The 20,016-nt window shown below is 44.9% G+C and overlaps 1 protein-coding gene across 18 annotated transcripts in view; it reads right to left on the bottom strand.

The window, feature by feature from the left end:
• Positions 1–20,016, bottom strand: part of FHOD3 (formin homology 2 domain containing 3) — a 463,300-nt gene that overhangs the window by 3,499 nt on the left and 439,785 nt on the right. For 14 of the 18 annotated variants that reach the window (XM_072829309.1, XM_072829316.1, XM_072829312.1 and 11 more), the window contains 3 exons: positions 17,268–17,291; positions 15,538–15,712; positions 7,301–7,462 (listed from right to left, as the gene is read on the bottom strand). In XM_072829309.1, coding sequence (XP_072685410.1) covers positions 7,301–7,462; positions 15,538–15,712; positions 17,268–17,291 — 361 coding nt within the window. The remainder of the gene's footprint in view (positions 1–7,300; positions 7,463–15,537; positions 15,713–17,267; positions 17,292–20,016) is intronic. The other 4 variants (XM_072829311.1, XM_072829326.1, XM_072829327.1 and 1 more) reach the window with 1 other exon arrangement.

Raw genomic sequence — 20,016 nt, 5'->3', positions numbered from 1 at the left:
AGGAGAAATGCTCAGACTAGCAGACCCTGTCTGGATGGGGGTGTTGGCTCTCAGTTTCTGGAAAGCAAAAAAGGACCAGGATATAAGAAAATGAGGGGACCAGCAAATGGGCTGACAGGGTATGGAACCTGTACAATAGAAACAAGTCTATCAAGTAGGGGATTTCCCAAGTACTAAACTTGGGGAGCTGGCATATGTCTGATAAGATGATGTCTGGGTCCCTCCACCCCCCATTCCGGGTTCCCACTTAAATGATCTGGCTGTAGGGTAGCTGCTCCCCAGCCTGTCACACATGATGGTCTCCCCTCCCTGTAGCTGCTTAACAGAGAACAGACCATGGCAATGTTTATCCCTGTCTGCCTCGCAGCACTTCCAGAGATGGCACGGGTCACTTTGCTGGCACCAGCAGCCACTCTCTGCCCCAGGCACTTGTGACGGCTCCATGATGCAGCAGTGACAGCAGTGGGATCAGACACAGGAGAGCATCTGCTGTCAACATGAGGCACAGGGCTGTCTGGGGATTCAGGGGAAAAACCCTAAGTTCTTTTTCTCTCCCTATCCCTAGAATTGAAAGATATTTTGATCCTACAAAGTGCTCTCAGGTGGCTCTTTGCTAAAAATGAGCTGAATCTGAGAATAGCAGTGATGGCAACCTCCCATTTACTGAGGGTGAGCCTGGATGATTCCATTTATTCCCTTTGGAAGCCCCATGAGAAGAGTCCTGTTGTTATTTCTCCAGCAAGTGAACAGACTGCATAGAGAGATTAAGTCCCTGGCAGAGTGCACACAGTTAGTGGTGCAGAGGAATTTCAGCCAAGACATCCTGGAAATGGCTGTGCCCTGCTGAAGCCTCAGCAGGACACATTTGGACAATCTTTCCTACCTATGGGTCACCCACTGAGTTTTACTTCCATCCGGCAGAAATCTATTTGTACTCTTGCACCTTTAGATCATTGACAATAGTTTTTTCTCTTTTGCACATAATGCCAAACAGTTTGGAAATAATTTAGCTTTTTTTTGTAATCCCTAAGATTCTACTAAAGATTTTCTAACAAGTACACAGAGCAATGTGTCTAGGACTATGGCAACTAGTATCAGGACTTCAAGAGATCCTAAGTGTATGTACTTGGTGGTTGAGAAGTAACAAGACTATTTACTCACAGCTTGTTCCTTGAGGGACCCATCCACTGAGTGGAGCCAAAATAGCAGGTGCAGTCATGCCTCTTTGGACTTAAATGTAGGGAACTGTTTTAAGCTCTAGCACGATGATTGATTCCGTATTAGACTTTCTATGGGTTGGTTCATTTTGTTTTGTCAATGTCAATTATCTAGCCATCTGACTTCTTTTTCTACCCTCCATCTGGTTTTTCCTCATAAATCTGTCCATTAGAAGGAGAGGTTTCCCAAAACAACAGGCATTCCACAAAATAATTGACCAGTACTTTTTTCAAAAGTGTTGAGCTCTTAAAATGTCCTCCACTCATCAGAGGAAACATTTTTTCTCAATGTAATGGAACAGTCTGGGTAGGGTAGTGGAAAAGAAAGAGGACATTAATGGAAATACTGGTAAAATGTGAATGAAGCCCCTAGTTCAGCTAATAGTACTGTACCAAGGTTAATTCTTAATGTCAATAAATTGTCCTAGGTTATGCAAGGTGTTAACATGAGAGGAAGCTGGGTGAAGGATAGAAGGCAAGTGGACTCTTTTTGCAACTTGTCTATTACTCTAAAACTCTTTCAAAATAATAAAAAGTTAAATGGCAATAAAAACAACAACAAAAAAACCCAGAATAATAACAAAAACTAAAGGTTCCCAAACCTGGTTGATTTAAATCCAGCTTGAACCTCAGCCCAGAAGCACTGAACACGAGTCTCCAAGAGAGGCCCACATACTGCATTTTAACCTTTTCCAGGAGATTCTGCTGGCCAGCCCAGGTTTGGAGTCTCAACTTAAATCACTGCCACCTGAGACACAGGGAAAGGCAGGTCCTCAGGAAGGCAATGGCCTTTGTGACAACAGAGTCGAACTCTCCAAGTTCTGCCTCACACAGGAGTAAGTTCCCCCACAAGAAGACAACTCTTGGAAATACTTATTGCAGCAAGCACTTTCTGGAACCACGGGCCTGGCCATGGTCTTGGCTCTACAGACCTCCCTCTGGCTAGCCCGTGACTGCTTTCACATCCAGGACTCCACAATAGTCTTTGTCACTCCTAGGCAGGCCCTGAACAGAAGCAAGCAGCTCAGAAGCAAAAACAGCCTGCCTCATAGGAGCGGTGCGAGGGGTGAGGGAAGAGAGCACAAAACTACTTCTCTCCATTGTTTTTGGGAGAGCCTGCAGGAACTTGGGGCATTCTGGAGACAAGAAGGAAGAGGGTTCAAGAGTCAGAGACTCCTGCGTTCTCAACATTATTTCCTGGGCAGGACAAAACTGCCTTCCTCCTTTCCAGATAAAGTCCAGCGTGGCAGTTCTCCATCAGAGATGTACGCAGAGCCAGACAAGTACCATGACTTTGGTGCACAGGTATGAGCCTGTGAAACTAGCACCCTGGGGGGTAAAAGGAGGGGTGAAGATGGGTCTGGTCTAATCCCAGGTGGCCCAGTGAGGTGGGTGCTGGGAGCAGATTGACGGCTGGGTAGGTGTGGTCTTTGGGCACTGGCTCTTGTGTGACTTCAACACAGCAGCCCTCATGCACCTGCCAGCAGCTTCATATTCCCACCTGGCTGGGGTCCCTTGGGCAGCAGCATGACAGAGCCAGAGAGGGAGGACAGTGGGAACCCATCAGAGGTACCTCACTCAATGCTCACAGCCGCTGGCCTCACTGGACTACAGCAGCCTGAGGCTCAGGGGGGCCATGGGAGTTAAGAGGGACCCCACCTCCTCCTCTGTTGTACAAATGGGTACATTCCAAACGCGGAAACGGGTTCTGTTTGAGCTGGGTAGCAAAGGCAAAGAAATGGACTAACTTCATGTTGCGAAGGTGCTTGGCACCTTCCAAAGCCCCCTTACAGGAACCCTCCTGCTTTGCTTTCAGAACAGCTTTCACAAGCAGGACAGACTCGCTCCCGGGTTCCTCTTTTCCCTGCTCCTCCCTCCTCCTGAACCTCCACTCTGAGCCAAATGGGTGCCTGGCACCCAGACTTGGGGGAAGACATATAAGCCAGCTTCTTCTTCTCCAGTGTGCTAGCTGCCAGTCCGGAAGGGTGATTTGTCTGAACATGAAACAACCAAGAGCCATCCAACACAATAAAATATTTCCAAACTCTCCCTGCATCTGCCTTTTTCAGCTGAAGCTTCTATCTGAGCTTCTTGCTGCATCACAGTCTTGACCTCTGGCCCGGCCTGTGGGCTTGGGTATGAGGCCTACACACCCTAGCGTTGAACTGCCTTCAGGGCCTGGGTGACCTGGGGTCTGTTGGCAGTTCTAACAGCACCTCTCTGGTTTGGGCCTTTCTTCTCTTCCAAGTTCCCAGACTCTGATTGTGCCCTCCATCCCCCCGTCCCCCATGCCTGGCAAATCCCTCCGAGTCTCTTCCCTGTGTCTGTCCATTTGCACCCCTAAGACCCTCCTGATGCAGAGCACAGGCTGCAAATGCCTTCCCCATTTCCTGCTCTCATTCTTAAAATTGGGCTTTAGGTAGGATGTAAGAAATCAGCCACCATCAGCTCCGTGCTGCTGTTGTCACCCACTCCTGTAGCGTGGAGGAAGCACTGGTGGTGGCACCCCTCCCCAGGGGCGCACACGGTCCAGCTGGCTCTCTATCATGCAGCAACTCCCCACTGGGGTCGGGGAAGAGGCTTCTGGTCCTCTCTTGGATTTCTTCTTTTTGTCCTCCTATCCTGTGTCCTGGATACATGGGGCAGGGGGACAGTCTCAGTTATCTTTAGAGGGTCAGTTCATCTGTAATAAGCTCTAAGAATAATTAGAGGCTGAATAAATAGGAGTGAAGGGGTGGTGGAGAAGATGAACATTTGAGAAATTTTGGTCCTTTCCACTAACATCTTACTGTACTGCAAGAGCATTAGTTTTAAAACCTCTGTTTTATTACCATCATTAGCTTGCCCTATAAAATAATATAAAATTGATTCACAGTCAGTAAGCAAAAACTAAACAAAATGCAGGGAAACTTTTTTAATGGGATTAATGGGAAAATTCTTGGGTATTTCCAAATACCACTTTAAAGAAGCAGAGATAACTGAACTAAGTTGTGTACTGATCAGATCCAGGGCTGGATCTCGTATTTTGTGAGGCATATCTCCTGTTTTCCCTAAAACAAATTCAATAATTTTTCAGATTTGATGGTTTTCTTTCTCCATGAAATTCTACTTAACAAAGAGTGTGGTTACATCCCTCAAAATTCTGTAAAAGAAATAAGATTTTAGTTACATCAAATCAACATGAGCTATGTCACATGCCCTTTGAGAGGGATGTTGAAGATTTATGACACGATGAGGAGGCAGTCATGGTGGGCGGAGGAATGAAGGTCAGGGGGCCAGATCAAATCAAGGTTCTGTGCTCCTTTCCCAGCAGTCCCTGGAACTGGACTTCTGGCTCTTTCCACTGAGAAACTATTCATATAAGAGTGACCAGCCTTAAGATCTTAACTAGCCAAGAAATTGGCCAGTTTATCTGTGAGTCACATCAAAGTAATCACATCTTTATAAAAATACAGCTCTGTGTCCAAACTTCATGGTCATGTCCCAGATGGGGCCCAGACCCCCACCTCAGAAGGAAACTCAGTGGGAAAATGGTACCCGGCCTCTCTCTACTGTGACAAGAGCTGGCTCCCCTGGGCAAAGGGAACAGACAGGGACCACTATGAGTCCCTAAATCCTGTTCTGTTCAGGGATAGTCTGGGCGAGTGGCCATATGCAGCCAGCCAGCTGCACAGAGACCTCCTTCCAAAGAAAGGTCCAAGAGAAAAGAACATGGGGAGCAGCTCCCCCTCCTTACCAACCACTAGGGCCCATCCTGCAGAATCACACTGCTAAGGATATTTCAAATGCCATTTAGTTTCAGGATTTTCTAGAAAAGGCCAACATCCAGGATGCCTAAGAGAACAAACAGCCCTGGGACAAAATAGCTGCCCCGATATGGTGAACAGAGAAACCAAAATAAGAAAAACAAAAAAACAAAAAAACAAAAAAACAAAACAAAACAAAAAAACAAGAACCTCCCAGAATGTTCTCCTCCACCAGCACATCAGAGAACCTTGGCTAGAATCGGGGGCAGGCACACGAAGTGCATTGGATCAATCATTTCACAGGCTAAAAATCAACTGGACAATTCAAAACACTTAATGAGACCTGGGTTGTCACCAGTTGGAAAAGCAGAACTGAGCCATGGGAACCTGCAAATCAATTAAGATGCCCTCACTGTATCCCCACCGGCTGCATTTTTCAAGCTTTAGCAGGACTCTTGGCGTGCGCAGTCTTAGTCACCAGCATCAAACACAAGAGCAGACATTTAATTATCTTGGAGGATCCTCAAGTGGCTTGGAGGTCATAAATTTCTAGGTTATGGGATGGATTCTGTTTGGTTTCCTGCAATAGCTGAATTGTTACTGTCTTTAGCCAAATGAGTTAGAGCCCAAATACGTTGGTTATTCATTACCCACTTGCCTCATCACGGCCATTAAACAATCAAATCAAATACAGCATTGTTTGAGAGGGAGGCCCAAGCCACGAAACTTCACATCGATTTTGCAAATTGTTTTTTTTCTCATTCCTTTAACCTCTTGCGAGAAAGCTGGAGTTTATCATCCCTCTTAAACAGAAATTAAAGTAACTTTTCCCTGTCTTAAATTTCTGTTGATGGTGCCATTACTAATAAATTAAACCTGTTACAGATAAACACTTACATACATTCAGGGCTGTATTTGTTGTAGTAACTGCATCGCAGAATAAAATGTGTTTGGCTAAATAAAAAGAATATACGGCTGTTTTGCATAAGATTGGAATGGAAACGATACCACAGGAAATTAGTTTATGTCAACCACAAAAACAGGCAAAATATCTCCCTGGCCAGATTGAAGAGGAAAATTAATTATGACTGTGTTATTGTTCCCAGTGACATTATGTGTCTCTCGAAGAATCTGGTTCTCTCTAGACCAGAGGGCAGGGCCTACACTTTTTGCCAACACTGACGTATAACCTGAGGGAGGAGCACATAACCTAGTCTACGGGGACTGGCCAGGTCACTGTCTCATGCGGTCTCCTTTTCTGAGGTCTCTGGCCTAGCAATGACCCCCTTCTGTGAGGCCATTCCCTGGCCTGGCATCCTTTGTCAGCTCTTTCTCTTGGGCTCTGCGCCTCAAACCCTAATCACCTTCTGTGTGACTCTCAAAGTGGCACCAAACAGAGTCTGAATTCTTACTGGACTCTGGAGTCTACCTGGAATCACTCTCCTTTCACTTTTTGGAGACAGTATAGGCAGAGGTAGCCAGACTTCCTTCTTCTGATGGCCATAAATCCCTCTGCTCATCACCATCTCTTGTTCCTGGAGGCAGAGCCAATGGAGACTGAAGCTGGTCTCCTGAGCTGAGTGACCCAGCATTCAGCCAAAGCTCAGGGGCTGAGCTCTTTCCTAAAACACGCAAGGGTCACAGCTATTGCAGGCACAGGTCAAACGATACAGAGGAACTCTGTTTCTTTACGGAGAGCAGCCCCTTTGAGAGCTAGCATGGTGCCCGCAGAGGCAGCCCCATGCCCATCACTCCATGGGCAGGAGCAGGCGGCGGGCTCAGACAAAGAAAATCAGTCCCTTTGATTTAGTGGAATTCTCATTTTGATACCAAAAGAAACAAAACCAAACTGGTCAACCTAGATTGGCATTAAGTATTCTAAGCACCCTAATGACCATAAAATCATTGGTTTTTGCCTTTGACATGTTTGTGAACAGCGGGGAATCATCTTCAGCTAGAAAGTGGCCCCTGATGCAGAAACATGGCCTCAGAAAAGCACCTGGGGCAGTGCTTGGCAATTAATCCCCGCACCCAGCCTGCACACCAGAGATATTAAAGGGTCTCTCAGACCCTCCTGGGAACAGAGTGAGAACTGAAGGAGGCCAGCCCAGAAGTGGCAAATGCACTGGACGGGTGTGGCTGCACCCTCCTCCTCCACAGTGGCAATGCTGATAGTCAACCAGGAAACCTCTCGTTGATGAGCTGGGGTGGACCCTCCAGGCATCACTGACAACTGGCTGGAGCCAGCCTCTGAGCGTCTGCCCTTCCCAGGGCTTAGGGAACAGGAGGGCAGGTCCCTGCAGGGCAAGTCCCTCACCCCAGCTCCAAGGCACTTACGAGACTTCCGGTTGGCCCGGGAGCGCTTCCTCTCCCGAGGCACCACTCGCTGACTGGGCACCTGGGTGGCCGACTTGACGATGCGATCCATGATCTCATCGGCTGCATCATCCGTGACGTTAGGGGACTCATCGGTTCCCATAGTCCACGAACTAGCGGATCCTGAAGAATGAAACAACCAGAGGGTGCCACGTACTCAGAGAGAAGGAAGACACTAGAGAAAATGCCAACTCTACTCTTCCAGTGTCAGCAATGGGTCACAGCCAGATCTGGGGGTAGTCGCCCGTCCCCCACTGCAGGGCCACTACTGTGACCTGTGGCGGCTACTCCCACTCACACATCCGTGGAGCACTGACCTAATACTACCCTGTGACACTGCAACCGGAGGCCTCCACAGGCCCCGTGAGGGTGGGAGGGCAGACATCACACCACAGAACACATCAGGTACTCAGTGATGTACGCCCAGTAATGTCTGGAGATCCGTGTTAACTCAGCTTTCATCCATGGCTGTATGTGCCTAGTGACTGTCAACTAACCCTAACCTCTCTTCTAGTTAAATAGAAATCAGTAGGCTTTGTAACAGTTCATCTTTGGATTACTTAACTTTAAAAAAAAAAAAAATTAGGGACACCTGGGTGGCTCAGTGCTTTAGCATCTGCCTTCAGCTCAGGGCCTGATCCTGGGGTCTTGGGATTGAGTCCCATGTACTGGGTTCCCCAGAAGGATCCTGCTTTACTCCCTCTGCCTATGTCTTTGCCTCTCTCTGTGTGTCTCTCATGAATAAATAAAAATAAAATCTTAAAAACATTTTTTTAAAGGTTTATTTTTACAGAGAGAGAGAGAGAGAGAGAGTGCACACTAGCAAACACATAGTATGAGTGGGGACAAAGGGAGAAGGAGAGAGAATCTCAAACAGACTCCTCGCTGAGTGCAGAGCCCAACACAAGGCTTGATCTCACGACCCTGAGACCATGACCTGAGCCAAAATCAAGAATCAACTGCTTAACCAATTGAGCCACCCAGGTGCCCCTGGATTACTTAACCTTTAAAAATCATGACAAGATTATCTTCTTCAACTAGCAAGGGGGAACTGACATAAATTTTTCTCTGGTCCTTGACCAGAAAAACACATTTTAAGTAACTTAACTATATATTAAGATAGACCATGTCTAAGTCTGGCATAAAAGCATCTGCCTATAGATAAGAAGAAAGCATCACATAAATGTGAGCTCCCAAGTCATGTTCAACACTGAGAAATGAATGCTATTCTAACGGATCAAGAACTATGCTTTTGCGATAGATCAACTTCCTTGTGAAACCTCTTCTGTAAGATGGGAAATATGCTTCTGGTAAGAAGATAAATGTGCAGTATGCTCAAATTTGAGAATTTCCTCCATATACACCACCCTTTATAATAAACATACAATTTCAGAAGCCTGTAGGTGGGTGTTCTCAGACTCTATGTCTATGGAACACAGGTATTTGGAGTATAAGGTCCAGATGAAGCTGAAGAACAGTCAGCTTTCCTCAAACCACAGGCAAAAAAAAGTTAGTAAATACTTATCTGAAGTTCTTGAGTTCCATTCCCAAACTTATTTGGAAATACTTCTGACATTTGGATACTGATTGCAATAGGAATAGCTGATCACAGTTCAGTAGATTGTGATTTTTGTGACATACGTTCATGGTCGAAATTTTACAGTAAAGACATAATACGCTATAATTTAGTCCTAACTTCTGCCAATAAAATGCATATTGCTGAATTGCATACATAAATAATTCACACTTTGCAAAAGGAGTAGCAGGATTCCTGGGACAGCACATGCCCACCGAGACCTGTGGCTATAAGTCAATATGTTTTCCAATGACAAAGTTTTTTTGTTGTTGTTGATGTCATTTTAAACATTTGTTGTACGAATGGGAGCACAGCTATAGCACTGGCATTTACAAAAATCATACATTGTACTTTATCTGCTTATCCCCAAAGGTACTTGATTTCATCAGACTAGATTTTTCAGCATCCTAGAAGCCTTTTAAAAATAGGCTTCTCGGGGATCCCTGGGTGGCTCAGCGGTTTAGCGCCTGCCTTTGGCCTAGGGCACGATCCTGGAGTCCCGGGATTGAGTCCCGCAACGGGCTCCCAGCATGGAGCCTGCTTCTCCCTCCTCCTGTGTCTCTGCCCCCCTCTCTCTCTCTCTATCATAAATAAATAAACAAACAAATAAATAAATCTTTTTAAAAAATGGTTATAAAAATTTAAAAAAAAAATAGGCTTCTCTCAGAAAAGAATTTTTGAAATGGTTGAATTTTTCTGCATTCCCAGGATGGTCCAGGTGGTCTTATTGGTGGCAAGAGGTCTTACACTAGCACCATTCTCACCCTGGGACCCTTTGGAGCTTCTGAACAATGGTCTTCCTCAAATCAGACAGAGCAATCAACAGCGCAATTGTGTTTTGCCCAGCAATTTCCCGTTTTCCCTTTTACCTACTGATTTGTAATTGTTTCTTATTTTAAAATGCCAAAGCTACCCTTCCAAAAATGCACAAGTTTCAATCAACTGTATTTGCTCATAATACATTTTCAAAGCACTGGGCCAAAAATGAAGGCATCATCTGATCTTCCTACTAAGAATTACCTATTCTTCCCATCTTAAACATCCCTAGGGATCTGCTTTCACTGTAATGTCAGGAAATGCTTCAGAGGGACGTGTTGCCATATGTTTAGGATTGCCAGACTTGGTTTTGTGATGATATCATTCTTTTATTACCTCAGTCCCAATTCTGCTTTTTTATCCCCTCACTCCTTGGTTACTTTCTTGCCAAATAACTGTTTACGTACATTCTTTCCATATAGGAATTTTACCTATATGGAAGAACACATAGGATTTTTCCCCTGGAATCTTGTGCCCACATATAGCATCAAGGAAACTCTGCCCTATACTTTTTACAGACCCCAAGAGGCCACTGGCTCACCACAGTTTCTAAGTGTTAGCAAGATATTTATTGTTTTTTTTTTTAAGATTTATATATTTTAGAGAGAGAGGGAGCTCGTGCACATGTGAGCAGGGATGGGAAGTGAGGGCAGAGGGAGGGGGACAGAATCTCAAGCAGGCTCCTCCACTGAGTGTGGAGCATGACTTGGGGCTTGATCTTGTGACCCCAAGATCATGACTTGAGCCAAAGTCAAGAGTTGGATGCTTAACTGAGTGAGCCACCCAGGCATCCTGGAAGACATTTACATGTACTGAGAATGTAGGAATGAAGCATTATAGATTATGATAGCACCATATTACTTTATGTTGACTTCATTTTTAAAAATATGTAAATTGATAATATAGACTGGTTGAATCACAATGTTGCACACGAGCAACCAATATAATATTGTGTCAACTACATTTCAACAAAAAAATGCAAACTGCGGTTTGAAGTATACACTGTAACTTATTTTTTCCCCTTAAAAATCTAACCTAAGGAAATAGTATACAAGTGAGATGATTATATCAAAATAGAGATTATCTTTTATTTTTTATTTATTTATTTTTTTAAGAAGTTTCTTTTTTTAAATTTTTTATTTATGATAGTCACACACACACAGAGAGAGAGAGAGAGAGGCAGAGACACAGGCAGAGGGAGAAGCAGGCTCCATGCACCGGGAGCCCGACGCGGGATTCGATCCCGGGTCTCCAGGATCACGCCCTGGGCCAAAGGCAGGCGCCAAACCACTGCGCCACCCAGGGATCCCGAGATTATCTTTTAATGTAATAAAAGTTGTCCTCTGTTTCTACAAGAATTTCCGTGGATACAAACTTATAGGTCTAAAACTTTTCTTCCTGGCAGTTTGAAGATGTCATTTCACTTTCTTCTGACTTCCATAGCTTCAGATAACAGTGAGCCCTCATTCTGATAGTTGTACCTTAGAAGGTAATTTATCTTTTCCATCTGGCTTTTAAAAAGATTTTATCTTCATCATTGGTTTTCAGCAGTCTGCCTATATTTTACAGGCAAAGTTTTCTTTTTATTCTCCTTAGATTTGCTAAGTTTCTTCAATATGTGGGTTGATATTAATCATCAGCATTGGGAGATTCTCAGCCATTAGCTCTTCAGTTATTGCTTCTTATCCTTCTCCTTCTGCTGCTCTGATTACACATAGGTGAGACCTTACATTTTGTTCTGTACATTTTTTCCTCACTATGCTTCACTTTGTACATTTTCTAATGACTTGTCTTGGAATTCACTAATCCTTTCTCTTGCTGAGATGAGTCTGCTGTTAAACTCATCCACTGATTTCCTTATTTTGGTTATTCCTTTTGCAGTTCTCAAATGTCTCTTTGATTCCTTTTAAAAATATGTTCCAATTTGCTGTTGAAATGATCCCCCCTTTAATCAATTTGTCTCTATTTTCCTTTATGTTCTTTAACTTTGTAGTGGTTAAACCTTGGCTACATATTTAAATATATGGACCACCTGTGGATCTGCTGCTACTGCCTCCTTTTCCTCTCTGGGCACATTTTCATATTCTTTGTTTTTTAAAGATTCTATTTAATTATTCATAAGAGACACAGAGAGAGTGAGAGGCAGAGACATAGGCAGAGGGAGAAGTAGGCTCCATGGGGTGAGCCTGATGCAGGATCCCAGGATCCCAGGATCACAACCTGCGCTGAAGGCAGACGCTCAACCCCTGAGCCACCCAGGTGCCCACATTTTCATATTCTTGTCTTGGCTAGTAATTTGGACTATGCACTGCACTTTGTGTACAGAAGGATGCAGAGACTGGGGTCAGTGTCATTTCCCAACCTTCACTCTTTTCTGTTGAGCAGACATGGTGAAGTACTGAATGGGGTTGGGACCAGACTGTAGTTTTCATGAAGAATCCATCCACCTCTGTTTTTAAATATCTGTATGTATTTGTTGAAAGTGATTACTTACTCTAGCTTGTCTTTGTTTCCTCAGACCTTTACGGAGATTTCCTCCAGCCTTTCTGGCCCAACCTCCCCCTCTCCATGCTGCCCCAGCACTTAGTAAATGTCTCCTAGAGAAGACATTTGGAGTCTTGGAGTTTGGAGACCCTCTACTTCCAATCCCTTATACCAGCTCATGTTGCTATTAGACGTTCTAATGGCTTCTCTCTCCTATTAGAGTCTCTCTGTCCGTGGTGGGTTCCAACTCTCACCCTATGCCCAAACTCGGCAAAGTGTCCTGGAGAGGCATGCTCAGCTTGTCTACAACTCTCATTTGTCTAGTCCTTTTTCCCTTCACAGTTCACTGATAGCTTTTAAAAGAAAGCTCTTGCCATTAAAAAAAAATTCTAGTTGCTTAAGTGGAAGTGGTGGCCTGCCACTCTCTACTCTGTGCCATCTGGAAGGATAAGTTCCTGAATGTGCAGAGAAACTGAATAGCCTTCCTTTCTAATCCCTTTCTCTTTAAAAATTAGCACAGTCTGTCATTCCATTGGACGAACTAGGCTCCATCTCCATCCAGATGGCTTCCATCAGGCTACCCTTGCATCCACCCAGGTACAGGGGCTCAAGACTCCTGATGGCTGTGGTCAACTCTGTGCTGGCCTTCATCTTCTTGGTGGCCATGGTTTTGCCAGGACACAAAGCCTTTGAGAGCTGCTGGGCCCAGAGACTCTAGACTCATCCATGGAAGGTCTTAGGCCTTTTTAAATGCCACAGGTACAGGTGATTTCCTTTCACACACACCACAACACTGCAAAGCTGTTTTGTTTATTCTTATCTATTTTTTATGCTTCATCTAGAATAATAGTCTCTACTGTTAAGCATTTAATGATACTATTTTCTTCACTGTCTAACCTTCCTTAATTTTTTCTCTCCTCTTATACTCTTTCTGGCTTACACATTTCTTCTCTGTATCACTACTTGGCTTTTCTAAGAAATGGAGGCCTTTCATAGATAGTCTTTTCTACAAGGACACCTCTTCTTCCTTGCAAAAAATCAGGAGCACCTGGGTGGCTCAGTTGATTGAGCATTTGACTCTTAACTTCAGCTCAGGTCACGATCCCAGGGTCGTGAGATAGGGTCCTGCCCCAGGCTTCACACTCAGTGGGGAATCTGCTTGAGATTCCCTCTCCTTCTCCCTTTGTCACTTTTCACCACCCCCACCACCCCCATACGTGTTCTCTCTCTAAAGTAAAGGAAGAAGTCTTAAAAAAAAAAAAAGTCAAATTATCAGAATGTACCACATAGGGTGCTCAGGGCTGTGGTTCTTCACCACTGTGTCTCTCTGCTGTTGGTCACCAAAAGGCTGCCCTTTCATTGCTAAAGCAGAATATTCATGCATTTTCTTCTAACTCCACAACCAAAACTACCTAGAAGTCAGGGGGTTTGGAAAAACCAAATCCAAGAGAACCCAGTCTTTGATTATTTGATATAATAATAATATTTGCAAGTTTTTGGGATAGTTTGAGAATCAAGGTTGTAGTAGATTATATGACTTTGCTACCATGTCTCAGGATAACACTGGGGTGAAGGTGGAGGAAGGCTGCCCTTCTTTTGGCATCTTCTTAGCTGCCTATCAAAGTAAAAATCCTGCTAAAAGTCCAACACTAAGAAGCAGAGAAAGGAACTAGAGTGATATCGAACTCACATAAAATAAGAAAAATTTTGTCATATCATAAAAAGTCTGAGGTGCAGCTCGACCACGGAATCCCACATAAACCTTAGGGACTGGAAGCCCTTTCAAGACTCCTCCGTAGATGGCAGTTTGTGGTCCTCAGGTTGACAAGAACTTCCACAGTGCCTACTGTGTGACCCATTTTCTTATAAAGAACACTTGAAACTACATTTATTTTTTCTTTTATGTTGAAGTTATTATTACTATCATTCTTTTTTTTATATTCAACAGAATTGACAATAGCAACATTCCAAAAGCATTGTAAGTCCACAAAGACAGAAGTCACTGAAGGGCCTCCTTGGGGTTTCTCGAGCTTGCAACCCTAGATTCCAGCTGCCTTTCTGTCATCCTGTGAGTCTGAATGTTCTCCAGAGCTTGGGAGGATGCCTGACGGGCACTGCACATACTCACTGCTTTACTGAGTTTCCGTGTTAGGTAAGCTAACCTGCAACCCAGTCTACCTGGCCTGTTCTATTTTTTCACCCAGTATACTTACGACTAGAACCCCTGTCACCTGCCAGAGCATCTCCGTTTGGAGATAACAAATCATATACCTTCTTCTGGCTGTGCACATAGTATGGACTAAGAAAACACCAAGAGGGGAAAGCCTGTCCTCCAGGAGTTCATTTTCTTTAGTGATAAAGTCTGTAATCTTGAGGCAGCCTGAATTGGCGGCTCAGGAGTCCATGGAAGGAAGGAATGGCCCTAGGAGATGAGGAGGTGGATTTTGGAGGTGAATGGGGGCTGGAAAGGCAGAGGAAAAGTGGACAGCAGAGGGCGCTCAGGAAGACACTGGGTTCCCAGAAGGGAGGTGCCCGCAATGTGGGGGTAAGTGAGTGCCAAGTGTGGGAGACAGGCTGGGACTAGACCACAGGGGGACCCAAGCAACAGCATGAATAGCATGAGCCTTGTGTTGTGGGCAGTAAGGAAACTGAGGAGGGGTTCATGTGCTGTCCAGCTGGAGCGGGGAACACCACTGAACACACTCAGATGAATAATACACTTTAATTCTCAATTCAATAAACTACCCCTTCCAAGTTATGAAACAAAGCTAGAAATTCTTATCTGTCTTTACCACCTGTAGTTTTCATTTCTTCATTGCCTCTAAAGATTAAAAAAGGCAAAAAGGAGCAATTCTTGAATCCAGCAAACTTCTACACAGAACCAGCTAGTGAAAACCTGAGGTCTCTGCCACAACCACTCCAACTGTGGCAGCACCGCATTCAGGCACCATGGATGACACCCAAATGGATACGCCTGGCTGGTTCTGATGAAAACCCCATTTACCAAATAGGTGGCTGGCTAAATTGGGCCCAGGGTGTGGTTTGCTGACAGCCTGCTCTAACCCCTAAGTATTCATTCAGAATCATAACTCCTCTTGTGTGAGCTAAGTTACACCTGTGGGAGTGCTGTTTGGTTTGGAGATGAAGTACTGCAGGGGGTCACAAAGATGTGAGTGATGGAAAGTGCCAATGGCAATACTGGTGGTCCTGGGCAGCTGGGGTCCCTTAGCAGATACTCCCTGGACACAGTAATCTGTACCCCTGTGATGGGGACCAGACTCCCCCCATGGGTGGGCAACTGGCCAGGGGGGCCAGGAGTTACCTCGGCTTGCTCGGCTGCGTGTGCGGACACCCAGTACGGGGGTGGCATCTTCCACAGCGGGTGACGAGGTCTTCAGCACGGCCTTCATGTTCTCGTGCTCCGTGGCGTCCTCGGCATAGGTCAGGCCCTGCGGCTGGCTCAGAGGTGCTGGAGAGCTGCTGGAGAACTTGCCGGACTGCAGACCAAAGTAGGGGTATGGGCATGAGGTGACTCCCCCAAAACAACTCAAGCTTATAAAACGTCTAGGGGAGGAAAACCTCTTTCTTGTTTATGCACATTCTGCAGACACAATCTCTATGGCCGTCACTATGGTTGTCAAATGAACCAATGACAAACATCCACGTATACAGGAAGTTCTCTTATCAGAAAGAAAGCCCCGGTGGCAAAAGGCCCACACCCATCCCTCTGCTGTCATGGCTCTCCTGGCTCACTGCAGATTCCCCTCAGGGGGTGCCTGCTGGGGGCAACGGACCTCCACCCTGGGAAGAACTCAGAACTGCAATCTGTTTCTAACACCAGAGCCCTGATATGAGAATTAAAATATGCTCAGTTAATCAAATGTCTTGAGATGGGTTTTTTTTAATTTAGCACCAGAGAGAAGTTAAAATTTTCTTATAGATCACTTGTGATGTTAACATTTACAAAGAATCATACTATGGTAAACACTGGCCAGAATCTTTCCAGACCTAGTCCCATCTCACTTTACAGAGAAGGAAACTAAAGCTCTCCAAGATTCAATGATTTGTCAAAGGCCCCAAGGGAATCAACTGCAAGGCCTAGACCAGAACATGACATGGAAATTCATGCTGAAACAGAGTTTGGCAACACTCATTGCTTCTGGCTGTGTCAGAAATATGGTTGCCCCAACACGCATTACATGTACATGATCATATTCTCTCACCGGAGCTGAGCAAAGAATCAGGGCATGTATATTTTAAAAGAGATATTCTAGAATACTGGGCCATACATATGTACACAAGGCCAAACAGCTGGATGAGAAGGGGAAAGTCAGTTAATGTTTGCAAAGAGCAGTTCCACAGGTTCCTGGCTTCCCCTTTTCATCGATTGTCTCAGCCATGGCAACAGAGCCCAGGTCACATCTGCTTGTACCATCTGCACTGCTCCCTCATGTTCCAGGGCCAATGGCCCTGATTTCATTTCTGGTTCTCCCATCTGCACCAGGGCCAGGAGGAGGAGCCCCTGCCATCCCACCCCTGGACACACAAATCCCAGTGAATCCAATGGATGCCAGCTGAGAAAATGGGCACAAGTCAAAGGCTGCCTATGAGTGATGACCATTTCTGTGACCACTGTCCCACTTCCTCTTTGGTTTTAGGGCTCTTTCCATGGTTATCCTAGAAGCCAGTTCTCATATTTGAGTTGCCAAAAGGCTCAGCCAGGGGGCTGGAGGGAGAACTCCCTGTCCACTTCTCCAATATTAGGAGAATATCTCCAATATTAGATCAGCTGAACTTGCCATTCCTGACAGTGCCTGGGACTCAGGGACTGCTTGGAAAATGCAGTTAACCCTTTGATTACTGGCATACCCATCATAATGAGAACCTGTGTGAGGAGGTTAGTGATCACACGGAAAGCAACCAGAAAATGACCATGCATGGTTTAGAACACTGGATGGTGCTGATGCCTCATGCTGCTTATGTTAGGTTAGACTCTACAGCACACTTGGGAAGGTCAAGTGTGGCATTCCTCATGTTTATAAACAGTCCTACCTCCACTTCATCCTCTTCATCAGTCTACCCGAGAGGACAGGACAGGATGGAAAAGACAGAAGGGATTCTTAGAAGGTACAGAAGTTAGCAAAGATGAGATCTTAATGTCCTACCAAATTCCAAATAAAGGAATTAGCCACCACCACCAGGGTCTGCCCTCCTGAGGTGGGAGCTGCCAGATTCTGACTGCGTAGCCCTACTGCCTGTGTCCAGACATTCCCTCTCTGAGCTCCAAGGCCAGTTCTGACCAAAGTCAGGAGGAATTTGTGGGGCTCCAGACCAATCTCCTGAGGCTGCCCAAGGGCATATAGCCAGCGTACCTGGTGTTCGGTCTGCTATAGACCTAACTCCCAGCTCTGTGCCCTGCTACTCGGTGTGGAACCCACCATACCCTGCTGCTCATCAGGGCCTCTGCACGTGGACCAGCCTCTATCTGCCTTGTGCTACCTGTCAGCCACTATCTCCCTCTCATCTCGAGTGCTTGGGCCCTCCCTGCCCAGGCTGCCAGGTGTGGGCCTCCATGAATCCTTCCACATACAGGCCATACAGAACCAGTGCAACCAATGCCCAAGCAGAATGGGTCATATGACTCCTCAGAAACACGAAATTAAGTTCTTTTAAAAATCTTACCTGCCCCTCATGGAGGCTTTCTGAACTGACATGCCAAGCTTTTAATTATCACCTGATAAACTTCTTTAAGTAACTTTAAAATAAATAACCCTTTTCTAAAAAATAAATTGAGAGTGAAGGTCATGTCCATCTCTTGATTTTAGGTTAAACACACCCTCAGTGTAACCTGAGTTTCCACTGAGGTTATGAGGCCAGGCCTCAAATCAGACAGAAAGTTTTTAAGACCCGACTAAACTTTCAGGAGTTAAAATGACAAAATGCCTCTGGTTCATCATATTCCACATCACTCCCAGGCAAAAGGCACTCCACCCAGAGAGGACAGTCTTGCTCTATTTTTATATCTACCTTAGAGCTTATTTATTAACCAGGATGGTTGGCATTTTCTCAGCCATCAGCACATGGGCAAGGTGCTACATATGCAAAATCTCTAGCCTTCTTGACATCCCCCCAAAAAACAAGCATTCCCTTTTTATAGAAGAGAAAGCTGAGCTTAAATGCCTGCAAAACCGAAGGAAACATTTAAAATATTCAGGATGAAAAAAAAATTAAAAAATAAAATAAAATAAAATATTCAGGATGCCAGAAAGGGAGCTCTCACACCTTCATACTGCCGTCTACTGCAGCCATCAACAGGAAGTGGCCTGCCTTCCTACCCAAGTGGGATGAAGATTTTCTCCTCGCTTGCAACAGCCCAGCCAATGAGAAACCACTGCCACACTGAACTCTCACTTTTTTCCAAGGGAATTTAATCAGAAGTAGCCCCTCCCAATTTCCTCTTTTCTCAATAAAATAACTTTCCTCCCCTTTGTTCTCTGGACTTGTCTATGGTTTTGTCATAGCCTGCATGTCTCAAATTGCAACTTCCCCGCCATTCCTGAATAAACTCATTTTGCTACTAAAATAGCTGACTGGTTCATTTTCAAGGTCAAGAGAGCTCCCCACAAGCCCCTGATGTGGAGGTCCTGGGGCTGATAGCCTGAGTTCTTGCAGTCAATCTTGAGTATGAAGACAGTAGACAGGGCCAAGGATGTCTTATGCCGTCTTGTCTATGTCACCATTTTGGGTCTACCACTAGTTTGGGGCACAAGGATGAGAAATCACTTAGTTTCTCACTGATTCTTACCTGGGAGGGCACCTGGATTTTGAGAAAGGAAGCCTTTTGTATTTCAGAAACAGAGAATGAAGAGGAGGGACAGGCACATAAGGGCAGATACAGGGCTGACGTGAAATGATCAGTCTTCAGATTTTGCCCAGATTTCACTGTCTTAAACAATAATTTTTTTTCTAAAACCATCTCTGTTCAATTACTACCACTTCCATCTTCATCTTACCCAGCATCTATATTAAAAATGATTCGCTACACAATTTTCTCTAAAAATCATTTCCAGTTCTAATGTTCAGGGGCTCCATCTATTGCCGAGTTTTGTTTTTAGTGGTTTAGGTTGTGTATGTGTTGTTTTCTAACCAGATCATGAGGACATCCTTGGGGGTATAAGCTTGTCTTTTTCCGCAGTCATATGTTGTTGGTGCCCAGTGCAGGGCTGAGCATGCAAGGGGAACAGAATTGCGAATTGGGAGAAGCAGCTCTACACTTTGTCTTAAATGACAATATCCTCATCTTCCAGCAGATGGCAGTCTCTCTACGTGAATGATGCCACTCTGACCACTAAAAAAAGAGACTGTTGAGGATGAACCGTGAGGTCTGTCCTTGTCTACATTTGAATGGGAATTTAAATATTTTTGAATTAAACTCTAGCAACATTTACCCCTGTTTATAAATAGGCAAGCCGAATGTTTTCAGAGAAGGGCAGAATTTGAAAATTAGTGGGATCTGTAAAAAAAATCTCAAGAATTTGGCAAGAAATCTTCATGTTTTCATAACTATAAGCATATTGGGCCTGTATTTTTCACCCACCAGTGTCTCACTTCCACCAAAATGAGTAAGCCCCTTTTAAAGCTTTAAAAAATAACACCTTGGAATGAAAAGTGGGCCACAGTTTGCCCAAATGGATTCAGCTTGCTTCCTGTTGCTATACTCATCCTATGGAGCCCAGACTTCAGGAGAGGAGAAGGAAGACTCTCAGCTGGTGGCACTGGCATTCAGAACTGCCAGCAGGGC

This window comes from Canis lupus, chromosome 6, assembly GCF_048164855.1.
Source record: "Canis lupus baileyi chromosome 6, mCanLup2.hap1, whole genome shotgun sequence".
NCBI lineage: Eukaryota > Metazoa > Chordata > Mammalia > Carnivora > Canidae > Canis > Canis lupus.
Note: the sequence above shows the minus strand (reverse complement) of the source record. Positions and strands in the feature narration are given on the sequence as shown.